Source organism: Barbus barbus, assembly GCF_936440315.1.
Source record: "Barbus barbus genome assembly, chromosome: 4".
In the NCBI taxonomy this organism is placed as follows: Eukaryota; Metazoa; Chordata; class Actinopteri; order Cypriniformes; family Cyprinidae; genus Barbus; species Barbus barbus.
Window position 1 is genome coordinate 37,313,410 of NC_136732.1, and position 20,466 is coordinate 37,333,875.

At 37.3% G+C, this 20,466-nt stretch overlaps 1 protein-coding gene across 1 annotated transcript in view; it reads right to left on the reverse strand.

Annotated features, from left to right (window-relative positions):
* The window catches only part of LOC306868623 (RNA binding protein fox-1 homolog 3-like), a gene marked incomplete at its 3' end in the record, with an annotated part of 234,628 nt that overhangs the window by 52,663 nt on the left and 161,499 nt on the right, over nt 1–20,466 (reverse strand). Inside the window, exons 4-6 of the mRNA XM_079414881.1 lie at nt 14,661–14,906; nt 9,139–9,276; nt 601–654 (exon numbers count right to left, since the gene is read on the reverse strand). Of these exons, the coding sequence (XP_079271007.1) occupies nt 601–654; nt 9,139–9,276; nt 14,661–14,906 (438 nt within the window). The remainder of the gene's footprint in view (nt 1–600; nt 655–9,138; nt 9,277–14,660; nt 14,907–20,466) is intronic.

Here is a 20,466-nt window from a genome sequence, read left to right on the forward strand (position 1 = left end):
ACAAATGTGCGGAAGGAGGACCATATACACATATTCAAATGTCTTTGTGTCAGTTTATCGTTTAAAATGCCCATTTCGTGTGCGTATCCTGGGTGTTTTAATATTAAAAAGCCTACTGACTCGGTACTTCCGCCGTCAACCGTGTCAACCGTGTCAACCGTGACCTTTTCCACATAATTGCGTGGTAAATTAGGTTCTAGCTAAACATTTAGGGCATTTCAATGTTTAATGTTACAAAAAGCAGTGCTTCAAAATATCAAAAATGTTAGAATATACAGGTTTTGGAGGGAAAAAAGCTAACTTTGACAAATATAATTTTTACACATACAGCACTGAAGTGAACATCAGGAGTTTGTACTTTATTCTGTCTTTCGTCTGAACAAACAGTGGACGAGTGAAGTCCTCGGCTGACCTCTATCCATGACTAGCGCTCTGATTATGTGCACTGCCATGTCTGTTTTGTTCTTTGACTTTATAGTCTTTAATCTGAGTTTAGGACGATCAAACTGGCGTCTCTAAGCCAATAAAGAGTTCAGAAGAGAACAAGAAAGACCGTGGCTACACAAACAGAGAGGAGAAGAAAGCAAGCGTCATTCATACCTTTGATCCTCTTTCATTAAAGATAATCTCCACGTCTAAGATCTTCCCAAATTGCTGCAGAAAAGGAGAGTGAGAGAAACAGAGAGCGAGGGAGAGAAAAGCAAGATGAAGACGGGAATAAGAGAGAGATAAATCGATTAGGAGCCCCTGTGTCCATGAGAAAGTGGGGCTCGAAACCTGGGATGAAATAATAGCATTCCGCACCCGGCAAACTGGAAATTACATAACACACAGGACATGCTTCCCACTGCAGGCTTCATAAAACAACTTTTCCTGAGTTTAGATTGTGAAAAACTTTTGCTATTCTGTTGCTATAATTACATTGCACAGCATTATTAAGTGTCTGCAGACTCCGAGGTCTCTGGCGTGAGGTTTGTAATGTGAACTCTGTGGTGTGAGGTTTATAATAAGATGTTTTCGGAGTGAGGCCTCTGGCGTGAGGTCTCTCAAGTGAGTTTTTTTCCAGTTAAAGTTAGCAGTGTGAGGTGTCTAACGTGATGGTTTTGCAATGAGGTCTCTGGTGTGAGGTATCGGTATATGGAGTCTCTGGAATGAGGTCTACCAGGTGTTTTTGCAGTGAGCCCTCCAGTGTGAGGTTTCTTGTGTGAGGTTTTTCATTAGAAGTCTGCGATGTGAATTATTTAAGGTATCTGCAGTCTCTGGTGTGAGGGCTCTGGCGTGAGCTCTCATTAGAGGCCTGAGAGTGTCCCTGAGAGAGGAAAAAAATGGTTAAAACAGGCAATTTAATTATGTACACGTTTTATTTTCATTAGTATAAAGATAAACTGAACCATGTGCATATACAATCAGTTTTTTTTTCTGTCTTTCACTGATGACAAGCTCCATTTCCCTCTATCTTCCTCTCTCTCTTATTTTGTTGTGTGGCATCGCTCCCAAGGGGGGAAGCGTTCACCAATCTTGGATTTAGCTTCCGTGCTGTTTGGATCATTAGAAAGCGGAGGGATGAGGGACGAGCGCAAACCCCTTTAATGAGCGCAGAGAGAGGGTGGCTTTTAATTGATGCCTGCGATGGTCGTATTATTTCATTAAAATTAATTACCCTGTCAAGCATGCTGCATCGCGGCAGCATGACAGCGGTTAGATGAAACGAAGAGTCAAAGCAGACTTTTGGATAAGATTCCTGCTTCTCGGATGTTTCTTCTGAGAAAAAAAAGTCACCAGTAATCTCCTCTATAGAGCTATATATAGAACGAGATCTCAATAATGTCTGAAACTGATCAGATTTGTCAAGTGTGCAATCAAAGTCAGAGATCTCCATATGAACTCAAATTCTGTCAACATCAAAAAATCTGGATGCTATCTGTATTTCAGAAGTATCATCTGAGTTGATACTAAGATATAAGAGTGATCTCATTTAAGCGGTCTCCTGAGCAATAACACTTTCTGGTGATCTTTCGACATAAAATCCAGAAACGCTCAAACTGGAACGAAAAATCACACATAAGATCTCATTAAAACCTCAACTGCTTCCCCTAGATTTCAGTTAGATGGAGGCTTGAAGAGGCTGAAGTCCTCAGCTTCACATATGTTTCTCCTGAGAAAAAGACTCTAGTAATCTCCTGTGTCTCCTTTCGGAAGAAATCTCAACAATGTCTAAAATTGTGCTCAGATTTGCCAAGACACCAAAGTCTGCAATCAAAAGTCCGATATCTTCATGTGAACTTAAAAATGTCTCAAATAATATGACTGATGCATTTTCATTTTTCCAAACAGATTTTAGGAGAAACATCTGAGATGATACTGAGACACAACAGTGGACTCATATGTCCCATGAGCAATACAACTGTCCTATGAACAGTGATCTCTCAGTATAAGATCCAGAAACCCTAAAACTGTAAAGTTTACACAAATAAGAGCTCATTAAAGTCTCAACTGTTTCTCCTAGATTTCAATGAGATTCAATGCTGAAATCTTCTTCTCAGATGTCTCTCCTAAAAAAGAGCCTAGTAATCTCACATGCATTTCCTCTAGAGTCTCAGAATAAATCTCAACGTCTCAAACTTTGCTCAGATTTACCAAGATATCAGTATCTGCATCCAACGCCAGAAATCTCATTACAAACTCAAATTCTCTCAACATCAAATAATCTGGCTGTTATCTACATTTTATTTCTCCAAAAAGATTTTTAGGAAAATCATCTGAGACTCCTACAAGTTTCCTTAGCAATACAATATCCCTGGGATTGCTCATTTTTGCACAAAGTCACAAATGAGATCTCTTTAAAGTCTCAACTGCTCCTCCTAGATTACTATGAAATTAAATTGAGACTTTTGCTGAAGTCTTCTACTTCTCAAATGATTCTCCAGGCAAACAGACTCCAGTAATCTCACATTTCTCCTCTAGAGTTTCAGTAGAGATCTTAACAATGTCTCACACTGTGCTCAGATTTGCCTAGAAACTAAAATCTCCAATCAAACGTCAGAGACGTCTCAATATGAACTCAAATATTTCTCAAATGATCTCAGCTGCTCTTCACATTCATTTTATGTCTCTAGTTTTATTTCTCCGAATGAATTTGAGGTGAAACATCTGAGAAAATGTTGATACCAAAACAAATCGATTGCAATGACATTTCAAGAATGACTGTACTCATGCTCTTTTTGTTTGTGCTACAGCCACAATGACTTAATATTATTGCTCATCCAATCAGCATCTGTGTGAAACTGTAGGCTGAAATCTATCAATTTATTCAAATGAATGCACATTCTGCGGAGGGCTCAATCAGAGACACACAAACACATTAACTCCCCAGCGTGAGCTCTGTGCTGTATGGTGGGGTTTTCCCTGGCTAGCGTGCCGCAGATGCTAATTGTTTTAACCAGGCCTAATGGACCAGTGATAGAGATTAATTAGTTTGGTGGGAAAGTTGCGTATGCTTGGGGAAGCGGTCGTCTCTACCGAGCATGCTCAGTTACCCCCTGTGGTGGCAGTTTTCTCATGCATGCATGCAGTAAAATCTTAGCACAGCGCTGCAGAGAATGAAGCACTTAGTTTTGCAGAGGATTGTTCTGCAAATGAATACAATTGAAGCAGCTTTGGATAAAAGCACATGTCAAACGCATAAATGTCTGCCAAATTATTACATTACGATATAATTGGTTGTGATCAACAGCATGCCAGTATCACAGTTTGCAATGGAAACACTGTATACTGAAAGCTTATGTAAAAAGTGTGATTTTAACAGAAAAACATTCAAAGAAATTCAACACAGGTGCAGTGTATTCTGGGAACTAACATGTTCTTCCATTTATGTTTCACAAAAGTAAAATAAAACTAAATACACTAAATAAAACAAACCTGTTTGCATATGAAACATTAAACTTTTAAAATATTTGTCAACTTTATTAATCAATAATATCACAAATATTAATTAATAATACATATGAATAAATAAATAATCAAATATTAAAACATATTAAAACTAAACAAAATTTAATTATTAAAATGTAAGCAAAAATATTGCAACTATAAATCAAGCATTTGTCAAGTTTATCTTTTAAAACTAGCTTTTCTAGTTAAAAAAATATATTTACATTTCGAATAGCAATTCTCCAACCTGTTTGCAACCTGAATTCATATTCAGCAATTGAATTGGATTATAAAAGGCATTCTCAATTAATTGAATTCTGAATGGCCAGAGTATTTTTTTTTGGTTTAACTTTGAGGCTTTGTCAAGTTATTTTTTTAATCAAATTAGCTTTTCTTGTTAAAAATTACAGTATTTAAAATTCAATTTATTTGAAAATAAATGCAATCTGCATCTTGTTTGCAACCTAAATTCATATTCAAGAATTTAATTTGAATTTAAATGGCAATTGTCAATTCAATCCTGAATGACCAGGGTAAACTACAGTACTTCTTTGAAATTCAATTTATTTGAAAATTTGAATAGCAATTCCCTGTTTGCAACCTTAATTCATATTCCGGAATTTAATTTGAATTTCAAAGACATTCTCAATTCATTTCTCATAGACGAAAGTACAACATTTTTAAACTTTACAATGTAAAGACTTTTTCAATATTGATACATTAAAACAAATGAAATATTGCTTTTCTAGTTGAAAATTAATGTTACATTTGTGGATCCTGTTTGCAACCTCAATTCATATTCAGAAATTGGAATTATAGTTTAAATATTACAGTTATAGAAATTTCTTTGAACTCCAACTCAAACAATCAATAAGCAATTCTCAATTCAGTTTGAAACCTCAATTGATATGCAGACATTAAATTGCAATGCAAAAGACATTCTCCATTATATTCTGAAAAGCCAGAGTAAAAAAATTGCTAACTTTAAGCCTTCAACAAGTTTATCTTGATACAATTTGCTTTTCTAGTTTAAACATTACAGTTATATATATATACTGTATATATATATATACATATATAAATGAATTCCAACTAATTCAATCCTCAGTCCTGTCTGCAACCTCAATTCATATGCAGAAATTAAACTGCAATCTAAAAGGCATTGTCAATTCAATTCTGAATGGTCAGAGTGAAAGCAATCTCCTTCAGAAGCTGGATTAGCTGGATTCTCCGGCAGGGAATTATGCACAAAGTACCCTGCCAAAAAAAGCTCCTGTTGTATTCTGCAAACCAAAGCAGTATTGAAGGAAGTTTCAGAGCTCTGCGTCTTTTGAAGTGCTCTGATTGGTGGAGTTTTCTTTAATGCGAGTGGTCTCTCCATACCGATGAAGACTTGTTCGCTGCTCACAGCAGTCAGATTTAAGCAGATCTTTAATTCCGTCTCTTAAAAGAGGAGAGCCGCAGGTGGAATGCTAACATGGTGAAAACCGGAGATGAAGGACCCCTGTGAGAGAAATTCCCAGCAGCCCTTGAGGCCCACAGGCAGAAGGGAAGAAGAAACAGCCCTAAAGCCAACACAAAGCCGGAGGTTTTACTTCTAGGAACGCTCTCTCCTACCTCACATTTCCATACGTACATCCCCAGTAATAAACCACTCGGCTCCGGATAATGAGCCTTGTACTTCTGCACTCATTAGCGACTCCCAGACTCCAGCGCTTTAGCCTGCCACGCTAACCTGACGCCCCACTCATTTAGCTTCGACCCTCCGTTAGCCAAGCAGCTAATTAGCCACACTGCTTTCTCTTGGCAAACCTTCGGCCCTGCTCACCACAGGCTAAATCTCCATTAGCCACGAGGCTAATCAACGCCACCAAGTTTTGTTAGCGCGGGATCGAGTCATTAGCGTGGCTTGCTTGAGTCTGTGCAGGCAGATGGAGCTTATAGCGAGCGATTACGTCTCAAGGTGTTGGGCTTACATGGCTACACTATGGTCATATTTCCTTTGTTTACCTTCTGTGATGTCTTATGCAAAAGTAGCTAACTTTCAACACGCTAACAGCACACAAAGCCATGCAAGTACAGATGGATGCGATCCATTTGGTTCTAATACAATGTAAAACAAGATTTAGGTGTAAATAAACCAATGATTATTGGACAGTGGTTTCAAGAAAATACAATTGCAATTTTTCTACTTCAAGCAGTTTTTAAGTAAAAACTTGTGGAGGAAAACAAATTAAAATTTGTTGAAGATGCAGTAACCCTCAGACCATCCAAGATGTAGATGAGTTTGTTTCTTCATGAACACAGATTTGGAGAAATGTAGCATTACATCACTTGCTCAGCAATGGATGCTCTGCAGTGAATGGGTGCCGTCAGAATGACAGTCTAAACAGCTGATAAAAACATCACAATAATCCACAGGTAATCCACACCACTCCAGTCCAACAGTTAATGTCTTGTGAAGAGAAAATCTGTGTTTGTAAAAAGGCATTTTAACTTTAAAACAAAACAAAATAGAATCCATGATCTATAATAACATTTCCACCACTGATGAAGTCCATCCCCGGTTGATCTCTGACATCAAAATCCAACCACATATGTGTTTAGAACTGCTTCGTACTGTTTTGGCTGGTAAACGGTTCTTGATCTGTGCAGATTTCTCTCCTGATTCAGATGAAGCGATTTGAGAAAGCAATATTATGGATCATGGACTCATTTTTCCGAGAATGGTTTGAAGTTAAAAATGTCCTAATGATAATTTTGTTTCTTTCAAACACATAACTTTTCGCTTCTTATTGTGGATTATTGTAATGTTTTTATCAGCTGTTTGGTCTCTCATTCTGACGGCACCCATTCACTGCAGAGGATCCACTGGTGAGCAAGTGATGCAATGCAAAATTTATCCAAATCTCTAAATGTGTCTTGATTTAAGAATGTTCAGATATTTATAATGGAAAACAAGACCAAAATATTGAGTAAGAAAGGATGCCAGCTTGGTTAGTAGTGATTAAACAAATGTCCCCAGTTGTCTATATTGTTTTTGGCAACCACATTGAGTTTGCATCATATATCTCTGGACCACCTATGCATAATAACTGCAAGCTAATTACCGTGCTGAATTGGCATACACAAACCTGGCAGCCTCGGAGAACAATAATCCAGCTATCACAGGTCATGATGGGAAACGAGCGAGGGGCCACAGACCATGTTGTATGTAATTTATACGGCTACGCGGTGGTCTGTGCTGTAATTAACATCATATTTTTGACAGAGCCACCGGCCGACACCAGCCCAAACAAATAAGCGATGTTTAAAGCAGCTTTTCTGGCCAGCCTGCTGCTGACGGGTCATTAAGATGATTGAGATGATTTTAGCAAATAAGAAGGAAGCGGCATGTGTGTGTGTGTGTGTGTGTCAGTATATTTAGTGAGCACAAAGTCGCCTTATTTACCCTAAAGGTAAGTTCGCCACATCATCTGCAGAAAGAATGGTTAATGCAATAAATATATTCAGATATAAAAATATAATTCAGGTATAAAGATGTTCTTACTCAGTATTTGTGTCTTGTTTTTCATTACAAATATGCTCAATCTTAAATAAACATGTATACTTGAGAAGCAAAACAACTTAAGATACTAAGTCTTCACAATGATGCTTAGAAGAAAAACTATCTGCCAATGAGAAAAGAAAAATGAGGAAGGAAAAAATTCCCTTCAAAGGGAAAACAAGATTATTTTCTTACCCCAATGGCATTTCTTGTTCTCAATTTTCAAACTTAATTTTGACTTCTTTTATTTATTTTTTTTCCCCAGAAAACAATATTTGATATCTTAAGTAATAAGAGTAATTATTTATACTTGATAAGTAAAAATGTACTTTTTTAGAATTAAAATGACGTGATAAGTAATTTTGCTTCTCAAGTAAATGCAAGTTAATTTAAGAATGCATAGATACTTGTAGTGGAAAACAAGACAAAATATTGAGTATTTATTTATTTATTTTTTAAGCAAAGTAGCTAAATATTTCATATTTGACATATCCTGTGATACAAACTAACTCAACTTCATTTACATGATTCATGTAGTCCATAATGAATGTGGCACAACAATAAACATTTAGCTGTTTTGCCTTTTTAAATTATGTACACATTCACTCTTATTTGTATTTTAAAACTTTACTTGGCAAATAGATCACATTTGCAAATCAAATTTGACTTCTTCATGGGATCAGATTTGGAGAAATGTAGCATTGCATCACTTGCTCTCCAATGGATCCTCTGCAGTGAATGGGTGCCGTCAGAATGAGAGACCAAATAGCTGATAAAAACATCACAATAATCCACAAGGTTACCTTGTTACAGTGTAATTGTAAAATTCGTAAAAGTTAATATTAATTAACTACATGTACTTACTGTGTTTAGGATTAGGTTTTTGTTTAGGATTACTTAACAAGGATTACTTATAGATTTGTCTTTTATGCCAAAAATCATTAGGATATTAAGTAAAGATCATGTTCCATGAAGATATTTTGTAAATTTCCTACCCTACATGCAGTATATAAAAACTTCATTTTTGATTAGTAATATGCATTGATAAGAACTTCATTTGGACAACTTTAAAGGTGATTTTTCTCAATATTTAGTTTTTTTTGCACCCTCAGATTCCAGATTTTCAAATAGTTGTCTCTCGGCCAAATATAGTCATATCCTGTCCTATCCATACATCAACAGAAAGCTTATTCATTCAGCTTTCAGATATAAATCTATGTGAAAAACTCAATTAAAAAAAGTGACCCTTATGACTGGTTTTGTGGTCCAGAAAGCAATATTAAAGGATAGAGGATGGAGGTTAAAAACATGTTAATAATGGATTTGTTTATTAGAAACACACAGCATTTCTCTTCACGAGATTTTAATTGTGGGACTGGAGTGGTGTGGATTATTGTGATGTTTTTATCAGCTGTTTGGACTCTCATTCTGACGGCACCCATTCACTGCAGAGGATCCATTGCTGAGCGAGTGATGTAGTGCAAGATTTCTCAAAATCTGATTAATAAATCTTGGATGGCCTGAGAGTGACAGCTATTTTTTTTTTGTGAAATATTCCCTTAAAGAACATGAATCTCCAGGCGATGAAACCAGGAAAGAGGCTGAATTGTGCAGAAATGCAAACAGAAATGTGTTATAGTGTAAGAAGTTCTCAAACTCACCCCAAACATTTGCCGTAAATCCGGGTCACGGAAGCGGAAGGGGATGTTGGATACGTGTAACCGTTTGGGCTGCTGTTTTTCCGTGGACTCTGAATGCGGCACCTGCTGGGAAACTTCTGTTTGCGTCACATCTTCTGTCTGTTCGAGCAAAACAAAGACAAAAGAGCCGTCCGTTCATGAGTGCCTCCAGGTTAAATTCACAACGAAAGAAAAGAGAATAAGAAAAAAAAGATGAAGGATAGTAAGTCAGGCTACTTATCCGCAGCTAGCATTTTTCACTCCAGCAGCACACGGCTAAACAGACGTTGAGTTATGGTGGCCTACCTGAGGTCATGCATCTACAATACGATTATTAATCTCCACCTGTTACTGTCTGAGGAGCCTAAACACACTGGATATACTGACAAATATCACACACACACACTCTCGGAGGCCATTGGCTTGTTGTTTCCATCATTATGTTGATGATCCGCCACAAATGAAACTTTAGACGCGTGTGACAGATGTTTTCTCTCTCCGCTAGCTCAGTCGAGCAGAACGACACACACACACACAAACTCATTTCCATGTGCTCACTTACAGCAGCATGTAATCAGAATGTCATCATTGAGGTAAAAAATGTTCAGATTCATTCAAACACACACACACACACACACATATGCATGCACACAATGGAAACAACATCAACAAATCTCCCCAGAGCATCACGGCCTTCATCAAAACATCAGCACACAGCACCAACATTATTGCATCAGCTCGTAACGGAGACACACACATACAAACACACTGTCTGCGGCACGCGTGCAAATACATGCAGTCAGTTCTGCCAGTAATTTGACAAATCTCATGAAAACATGAAAGTATCCTGTGTGATTTATTGCTAGAAATATTGCAAGTGCAATTGCTAATGATGCTTCATGAGAGAAACAGGCACAAATTTAAGTCATTATTCACTGAAAAACTCAATGGTCTCAAATGTGACTTGCAGCTTTTATAGTTAAATAAAAACATGAAAAACAATTCTTGTTTCTTAAAAAAAAAAAAAAAAAAAATACATGAACTGAAATAAAATACAATAAAAACGTAAGCTTATTTAACTTAGATAACATTTTCAGCATTGCTCATTTTTGTTTAAACTTGATGTACTTAAAAAACAACAACAACAGCAACGATACAAATATATATACATTTTATTTTCATTTTCATTTCATTTTAAGTTTAGTCATTTTGCTCTGTGGTTTTTGTAACTTTTATTAAATTTTTTTTTATTTTATATATATATATATATATATATATATATATATATATATAAATAAATAAAAAAACTAATAAAAAAGACAAATGAAAATAAAATGGAAACTAATTAAATCTATTCATAAAAATATAATCTAAGTTGTACTAAAATAACACTGGTCACTTGTAAATTTCAAATAATACCGGTTCTCACAAATGTGTGCAAAAAATAAATAAATTTAAAAATCACAAAAACCCATAACAACATTAAACCTTATTTAATACTATTGCGTTGCACTGACAAAAAAGCTGATAAACACCATTTACACTCCAAAATCTCATTACTGTAATGCATATGTTTGTTTATAGTTCTCAGTGATGATTCTCATTATATTCCCATTGCTGTAATAGTGTCGTTTTTAATGTTAATGTCATAAAAAGTACAATTGTATATTATTTTATTTATTTATGTTTAAATCAGCAACTTAGCAGTATCTAAAAAAAAAACCCCACTACAAATGCTGTAATTTAAATAACATTATTTTTTTTCTTCTGCATTACAGAAATGAGAAATGGGGGAAAATGATAACTGTTTGAAAGTCATGAAAATAATGTTCTAAAAATATACATTTCTTATATTTCCTTTTGATTTTAGGGTTAAATATGACCTAAACACACACATATCATTAAAACAATATTTTTAAATGCAAAATAAAACCTGGCATATTATTGGCATTACAGAAATGAGAATTGGAGGAACCTTCTATTTTTCTTATTGTTTCCTTTGATTTTGAGGTGAAATATGAGCTGAACATGTTCCTTACAAGTTTCCTGACATTCACCTTGTTTTTCACCTTTTGTTTTTTCTTCTATACATGTGAAAGACAGGCTGGTGCTGGTGTGGAGTCATGCGGCGCGTGATTTATGATCACACGTATGTGCATGCAGACACATGCAGTACATAATTCATTACACACACACTCGACATGCTGCTCCGCTGTAGGGAGGAGTGTGATACATCATTCTCATTTATCTCCCAGCATTAATCACCCCAGCGTCATCATCATCATCAGCGTAACGACCGTCGGCTTTATTGTTGCCATTATTATAATCACTGTCCCGGCAGTAACGAGGCTCATTTGTGCTCTTTTATGGCTCTCATCTGCGCTCTGACATGCACTGTTCTCACTGACAGCTGTCTGACTCCATCGCTCTGCTAGTGTGTTTCTGGGGCCGCAGGTGAAGACGGGGCCACCAACCCCACTCCTCTCCCTCCCGCCCTCACTGCACTCTGGGTAATGGCAGGATGCTCGTCCCCCGGGGCCACATGGAGACGTGTGGAGGTTAATATCACACAATGACTTAGCTTTATCTCTCTTTTATTTTTTTCTATCTAATAATCTTCTTGTAAGCAAAAATCCACCCGGCCCAACGAGATTAACTAGCGAGCGTGTCCACCTTTCTGCTACGCTAAATTATTCATGCTACACCATGTACGTGCATAAAGAAAACAGGCCAGGAGGAAAAGAGAAAGCAGAAATCCAAAAGAGCATTACAGCAACAAAAGACAAGATGATTTTCGGAGCACAACCGCTGAGAAAACTACACTTTGTTTCTTATTTAAGATGCAATATGCTAAGCAAGGCCTCAAAAACTAATGAAACTGCCAAAAGGAACTGCATAAAGGCCACTGCACTGCATTCGTGTTATGCACTGAATGCACTGAATACACAGAGTTGGTATTTAGACGAGTCTTCAGCACAGAAACATCAATTAACCTGACTACATGAAGCAGGAATGATGCAAACAGACACGGCACTTATTCTGTGTCACTCTGTCTGTGAGTGGGAGCTAGTAATACATGACAGTGATGATGTCATTCCAACTGCAGCGGGTGACACGTCATTACAGTGGAGTCAAACCCTTGCTCTCGCCTCATTATTTTGGACAGAGGAGCATGCACTCCCAAAACACAGCAGCTCCTCACACACCTGTCCATGCACAGCTTCCTCCACGGCTTCATAATCACTGTATCATCTCAGTATTTTAACTGTGACTTATGGGAGATGAACCCTGTCCACTTTTAGATGCTCCGGGACACACAGGTTCAGCTGATGAAGTTCAAGTGAACTCAATAAGATCTGCAGATAGTTTCTCTTAATGAAACTCAAATGAATATTCTTAATGCATGTTTGTGGTCTTATTGATTGAATGATTCATCGACGCATGTTATTTCAAAGGGTAACAACGCTGAAAATCCTTCACCTAATTTGGTGTTACGGGTCAAAAATGACCCACCTTTTAAAAATGCCTCTCGTTATGCTTTAAAGTCGTCGTGACGTATTGTCAAGTATGGTGACCCATACTCGAAATTGGTGCTCTGCGTTTAACCCATCCAAGTGCACACACACAGCAGTGAGTAGTGAACAAATGCACACACACACACACACACACCGTGAACACACACCCGGAGCAGTGGGCAGCCATGCTGCAGCGCCCGGGGAGCAGTTGGGGGTTCGGTGCCTTGCTCAAGGGCACCTCAGTCGTGGTATTGAGGGTGGAGAGAGCGCTGGACATTCCCTCCCCCCACCTACAATTCCTGCCGGCCGGGGGCTCGAACTCGCAACCTTTCGATTACGAGTCCGACTCTCTAACCATTAGGCCACGACTTCCTTTAGTCGTGGATTCAGTCTTTTTGTCGACTTGGTTTTCTTTCATGTAGCAAAGGTCATGCACATCAGTTTTGGTCTGAATGAAAGCAAACAAGACTGAACCCAGTATTTTTTAACAATCTAGCATAATAAATTTATAAGCACTTTTTTGTAGGATGGTCATTTTCAACCAGGAACACAAAGTATAACAAAGTAGGAAAAATTATCACAAAAATAAGAAAAACAGTTTTTTTTTTTTTTCCTGTGCTAATTGAAAGTAAAAAACTCAATAAAAAGATTGAATCCAATATTTGGTAAAAATCTAGCATAATGAGACATTTATAAGCCTTTTTTTTGTAGGATGGTCATTTTTGACCAGGGACACACACAAGTGTGACGAGGTTGGAAAAAAAAAATACCAGAAAACGGTAATTTTATACCCCAAAAAAGTATAATAATTTTGATTTGTAAGCAAAGTCAGTAGGTTTTAAAGTGCCCCTATTATGGATTTTTGAAAATGACCTTTCATGCAGTATGTAACAAATGAAAACATCCTGCAAAGTTTTAAATCTGAAAGTGCACTGTGTATAAAGTTAGTCTCTCAAAAGAAAGAGTCGACTCTGAATCATTGAAACGAGTCGTTTTTAAAACGAATCCCAAGCCGTTTCATGTTGAGGTCAGCATGAAACATTAGCTTATTGTCCGCCCACTTGTTGGTCTTTTCAGTTGATCTGAATGAAAATGCAAATTCATTCTTTGCCACTAGGTGCCGCTTTTGGAGCAGTAAAAATAACTGTTTAAGTGCTGTACACAAAGCAGCACTGCGCTCACAAACGCTGTTTTAAATGAAATCGAAGATTAACGTCACACAAAGGAGGGGTTTGGAAAAAATAATGGTTGAGTGAATCGTTTGGGAGTCGTTGAGCAAGTAAGGTAAAAATAAATGCATATTATAAGACAAGGAAAGTGTTTTTTGACCTTACATGCATGTCAACCTGTTGTAACCTAAACATGAACATTTCATTACCCATAATAGGGCACTTTAATTCAAAGTGATACCATTAACTAGCGTTTTTGAGAAAAATAATATTCTCTCTGGCTAAAAATTACCAAAACACAACAAAAACACACTTCATTTTGATATATATACAGTATATATATATATTTGTTTTTTTTTCAGAAAGCATTACTTAAGATATTAAGTAATATTTTATCAAAAGGTTTAATTGTTCCATTAAAATACATAAATATTTTTTTTTATTTGACTGTTATTATGATATGACTATTATTTTTATATGTCAGGTTGTACAGGGTTAAAAATAAGATATTATAACTATATTATTTATAAACAATGTTTGAAATTATCAAAATATATATACTTTATATATATTAATTTAATTTCAGTACAGTATATATTTTGATCATTTTGATTATCACTGCGATCAATTGATACCTAACAAGTTTCAGAAAACAAGCTCTAATAAGACCTCAGTATTTTTTCTTCCCAAGTGAATGCATCTTGATACTTGCATTGAAAAACAACCCAAAAATACTGAGAAAGATATTTAGCAACTGTAGTTGAACTGCTTTATATGATGTGTTGACGAGCGTCACAGTTAATTAGCATGTTTGACGCACCGGTGCTGTGTTGCTGCTGCTGCTGCTGATGGCTGGCGTGTTGCTGTCGGCATTGGCCAGATCGCTGTGGGTCTGTGCCGGCGTGTAGAGCGTCAGGCTGTGATCCGGGACGCGGTTCTGTCCTGCGTAGTCTTGCACGGGAAGCGCGGTGAACTCGGCGGGGATGCCGTTCTGTGGGGGATGCGCGAACTGCGGGGTGTAAGTCTGGGCCATCGCGTCCGCCGGATTGCTGGCCTCCTGATTACCCTGCAAACACACATGCAAATGAAAGCACACATTAAACACCCGTGGCCCTCGCATATGTGCTGGCTAGCAACTGGTTACATGTAATCTGGAGACTCTAACCAGATTCCAAAAATGTTGTACTTGTAATTAAATTATTTTAAAATTTTAAAATGCTTGTAATCAGATTACAGTTACTTTTTAAGGATTACATGATTACAAATTTATAGTGCTGGGCAACGATTAATCCCGATTAATCACATCCAAAATAAAAGTTTTTTATATTATATATGTGTGTGTACTGTGTATATTTATTATGCATATATAGTATTTATTTAAAAAATAAATAATAATAATATTATATATGTATATTATATACATGCATGTGTGTATTTATATATACATAATAAATATACACAGTACACATGCAAACTTTTTTTTTTGGATGCGATTAAATTGCGATTAATCGTTGCCTAGCATTACAAATGTATTGATTTCTCTTTTACATTTTCCTTTAAAAAAAAATCTACTGTGTTGCATCGAATACAGTGAGTATTCACAATATTTAATAGCCACATAAATATAATGTAAATTAATTTGCAACCCATGCACCTGAATTTGCAGACAAAACACCTCAGTCAAATTATACCATGTACTGTATGAGTTGAACAATTATGCATGGTGCTAAACATTGCCGATGTATAGCTGGAAAAAAAAAAAAAGAATAAAACCTGGAAGACTTTAACCACGTCACTGCTGTTTTCTTGTTTATTATTGCTTGTTTATGTGATACAGGGATTTCCAAACTTAGACCTTCTGAGATTTAATTTGAATATTTAAGAACATTTGTCTCTCTGTTTCTATTTTAAACAATAATCCCAATTAAACAAATTGGGTGAAAAGTAATCTAAAAGTAATCCAAAAGTAGTATGTAAAATAAGTTATCTAGATTACATTACTTACAAATTGTATTTTGTTACTGATTACAAATTAGTAAGTAATCTGGCCAGCTCTGGCCGTATGTTCAATCCCAACAATGCAGCACATGTCTGAGGCGAGTGATGAGGCATTTTTTTTGCGCCTCTGATGGGCCGATCGGGGAATTCGGCCGCCCCGCACTTTAAATAGGCCAGGAAAACAACGATCACATCTCATGGATGATTACAGACACGCTTGATCATTCCTAATGAACAGACTCAGTGTTGTAGAAGCTCGGAGGACCAGAGGCCACTGGGACATTCCACAGCTCAGAAAAAAGGGAAATCAGCCTCCTTACGATGTTTTGACTGAGGGCTTTGATTTTCCTGACAGGTTACTGATGTTAACAGAGCTCAGACGCGTCTTCACATAAACACTTTCTGCTCAGTGCTGTTTGTCAAGCTGCAAGCATCGCGCTATAGTCAACTCTATAAAGCCTGCTGTATCATATCTGATACATTTCTAAAGCCTCTAAATTATCAACATGATCAAAACTGCATGCCTTCTGTTGTCTGATTGACAGTTTAGACTTTTTTAGTAAGTAAAAAGCCTTCTATAGTATAATTGTACAAACCTTCACCTTGTGTTCCACATGTCTTTTTGCTGTAAAGTACTTTTTTTTCATATATTATACCATATGAACCATAAAGGTCTGATGTATCCAATATGATACTCAGCAAAAAACACATAAGCAAACTTTTCTCTAATGTTTTGTCTAAAGGTTAAATAAACAGTTCCATAAAAAAAAAAAAAGTGATTTTTCAGATTATTTTTTCTACTATTTCACATCAGGCTTGAGAGGGGTAAAAACAAAAAAACAAAAAAAAAACATTGAGAATGACTGAAATATATATACACACACAAGCTCTAATTTTAAGATATGGATCACTGTAGTCTAAGGCACAGTTTCACTGGAAAGTAGACTTATGGGTAAAATAGAAACAAACAACAAAAAAAGAATCTGTATTAAACAGATAAAGCGAATGAAATCTCTGAACACAGGAGGAAGATAAATGCACTCGATTTTTCCCATCATCTCCTCTGGTCGGGCTTATTTCGTGTTTGTCTTGGCTGTTGTCACTGGAGATCTTTCCTGGAGTCTTAATGAGGCAAGAGCTGTCAGCCACATAAATGAGCACGAATTACAGCTACACTGAGAGATTGTGAACAAACCACAGGTCCCAATTAAAGCTCAGAGCATCTACAGCTGGTACAGGGTGAGTGAGATTAGCGCTCAGTCAGTTTACTTTTACTTCAAATCAATCAGTGTTATTTCAGCATCACAGAGACTATTATAGCTTTTAATCAATATTTTCAATTAGGTTTTATTTTTATATTCTCCACTATTATATTGTGTTTTTGTAAATTTTATACTTTTTTGCCTTTTATAGAAGTTTTGTTTTAAATTAAGTTAAATATTTTACCTTTATTCAGTTTATTTAATTAATTTATTTTAATATTTATTTTATTGCATGTAACACAAATGTTTTTTTTCCCCTTTGACTTAAATACATTTTAGTTTAAGCAGTGCAAATATGGAAAATAAGTAGTGAAAACCTACAAATACTAACAATAAGTCTAAATTAGTGCTATCAAAATACTATAAAAGTAAACATTACACACACACACACACACAGAGGGGCGCCATAAGGAGTGGGAAAGTTAGGACAATCCAAAGGGCCCAGCGTCAGAGGGGGTCCCCCGTGGGGGGAACGCGATTTGTACCGACGGGTACAAAAAAAAAAATCAAAACAAGACAAAAAAAACATCAAGAAGTATTTAGTAGATTATGTATTCTGCAGTATGTAGTATGCTAGTATTCTGCCACATGAAAGGTCATTTCAGTTTTTTTTCTCTCACAAATCAGACTTTTTCATCTTGCAACTGTGAGTTTTATATCTAAATAAAGTCAGTTTTTTTTTTCAGCCCAAAATTGGGGGGAAAAAAAAGTCAGATTTGCGAGAATAAAAGTCAGAATTGTAAGATATAAACTCAAAATTGTTTGAAAAAATGTCATAATTGTAAGATAAAAGTTGCAATTATTTTTTTATATTTTGCATTATGTAGCAGAAGCAATCTTCCCTACTATAAGTATTCCAGTCCCAAAAGTGCACAAACTTAACTTACCTATGTAGCACACTTAACAACTCTGAAAACACACTTTCATGACGCAACACAAAACACGGTACAAAGCAGTGTTGAGTTTCAAAGCAGACACACAACACACAGACAGATTCTTTAAAAGGCCAGCGCTGCGAGTCAGAGGGAGAAGAAGGAGCTTATTAGTAAAACACAAAGCGGTGCTTGCTGCCATGTGTGATCTCTGCTGCCGCTCTGAAGTGTGTGACAAACACATTTTCTGAGGGCAGATGAAACAGACTAGAAAAAAAGAGGCTGGTAAATCAGAGGAGATGCAGAGAGACCTTCAAAAATGGACTTTAGCGTTTATATGCTACACAATTGATTGCCTTTTTTGTAAAGCTTGAAATATACTATTACATGCTAGGTTGCATTTATTTGATCAACAATACAGTAAAAACAGTAAAATTGTAAAGTAAATTGACAAATATAAACATTTTTAATAAATAGAAAATAATAGCATTTATTCAAAATAGACTGAATGCGTCTTAGCCATTTTTTTAACTATATAAAAATTAACAATGTTTTTTTTTTTTTTTACAAACACCCAGAAGTGTGTTTTAAAGGTACAGTAACGCCATCCAGTTTCCTTAAAAAGGTGATCATGTAAAACTAAATTACATCTGAATGCTAGGAGGAGAAAGCAAACGGTCGGATGGCAGGAACCACTTGATCATTTCCATCTGAGAGTCCAGTAAAATAAGGGTTAACCAACAGCACAAGCGCTGGAGGATCCCCCTCATTCCCTCCAATTACTGCTCAACAACACAAGAAAGAGCAGCGGAGGGGTGGCAGGCCAATTTACAGCAGCTCTGTCCATCGCCTGCCGCTTATTAGTCTTCATTCTACGCGGTTGAAAGCTCTGCTGTGTTGTTTTTACACCTCATTTGTGAGAGAATAAATTTGGCAAAACAAACAGCTTGTCTGTCCTCAGTCTTAGCGGCTCTGCCGAAAACATCACAACCCTCTACGTCTCAGCGTCGCTCTGCACCGTTTGACCTCAGAACAACAATGAGTGAGAGAAACCTGCTGAGACAGGAAAGATGTATTGGCCAAAATTACTCAGGAGATTTCAATGGAGTTCACAATTGAGTTTCTTGTGAACTTGATCTCAGATGCTACTCCTAAATTTATTTTCAAATAAATAATAACTATACACAAATTAGTCACTAATCATGTTTTTGTTAATATTTTGAATCAGATTGTGTGTGTGTGTGTGTGTGTGTATATATATATATATATATATATATATGTATATAGTTCCTCTTCAGGAACTCGAGCTACGTCGAAACGCTTTGGGAACGTCTTTAGCGTGACCACGCCCTGAATCACATGTGTAATCAGACCAATGTGTAATTAGACCAATGGATGGGTGAGACGTCACGGGCGGGGTGACGTAGAGACCAGGAAGCATAAAAGCATGTGCAGTGGAAATGGCGTCAGCTTTTTGTCATTCAGCAACCGCTACTCTGTGTGTGTCTGTCGATCTGTGTTGTGAGACTTATTTAGTGTTGTTTGTCCCTACACAATCACTTGAAATAAGCTCCACAATGAATTAAGTGCAGAGAAAACTGCACTTGGGCGAGAGCAGATCGGATTACAGGCTGTGCGTTCCTCACTGCTGGGGATACACACAGTCTGTGTGTGGTCTGCTCGGGAGGGAGGGAGCTGACTGCCCGCTTTGTAAGCGTTTTGTCAATGCCTATGCTTGCCCTCAGAGAGCTCTCTTTGAGCAGGGAGCTTTCACGAGCGTTCCTCGCCGAGGCAGAGCAGCGGCTGCGCTCGTGGGAATCGCAGATGGATCAGGTAGAGGGAATGAAGACGAGCGAGCCCCTATCTTCTTCCACTCCCATCAGATCCAGCGCCCACCTCTCTGGGATCGGAAGCCCGCCCTGCAGTTTCTTCCCCCCGGAGAGAGGGCTCGACGCTCTGCCTGTCTTCCTCCGAGGAGGTGGATGTGAAGGACATCGATGAGCTTTCTTCCCCCCGGAGAGAGGGCTCGACGCTCTGCCTATCTTCCTCCGAGGAGGTGGATGTGAAGGACATCGATGAGCTTGTAAAATTGCAAAGTGTTTGCACAAGCATTGTTTTCACAAGCATATTATGAACTAAGATATCATTATAGCAGCAAAGTTCCTGCTTAGAAACAGAGTTCGTGCTGTCAGCTCTATAAAAAAAAATTATATAAAAAAAAAAAAGATTGCGCTTCTGCCCGCCATGTGATCAAGCGGTTCCGGTCTCGCCGCTGCTGAGGCACGACGGCGAGTGAGATCGCGGGGATCGCACATGGATCTGTCGGACGGGTTGGAGATGGGTTCACGCTATCTCCATCTGCATTCCCCAGATCTAGTGCTCTCACTCTGGGCTGAAAGCCCACGGTGCGGTTCTTCCCCCTTTTGAGTGAGAGCTGCTGTTGCAGCGCGCGTTGTCGAGGCGATGCGTGCATTACGTCATTCTATTTCAATAT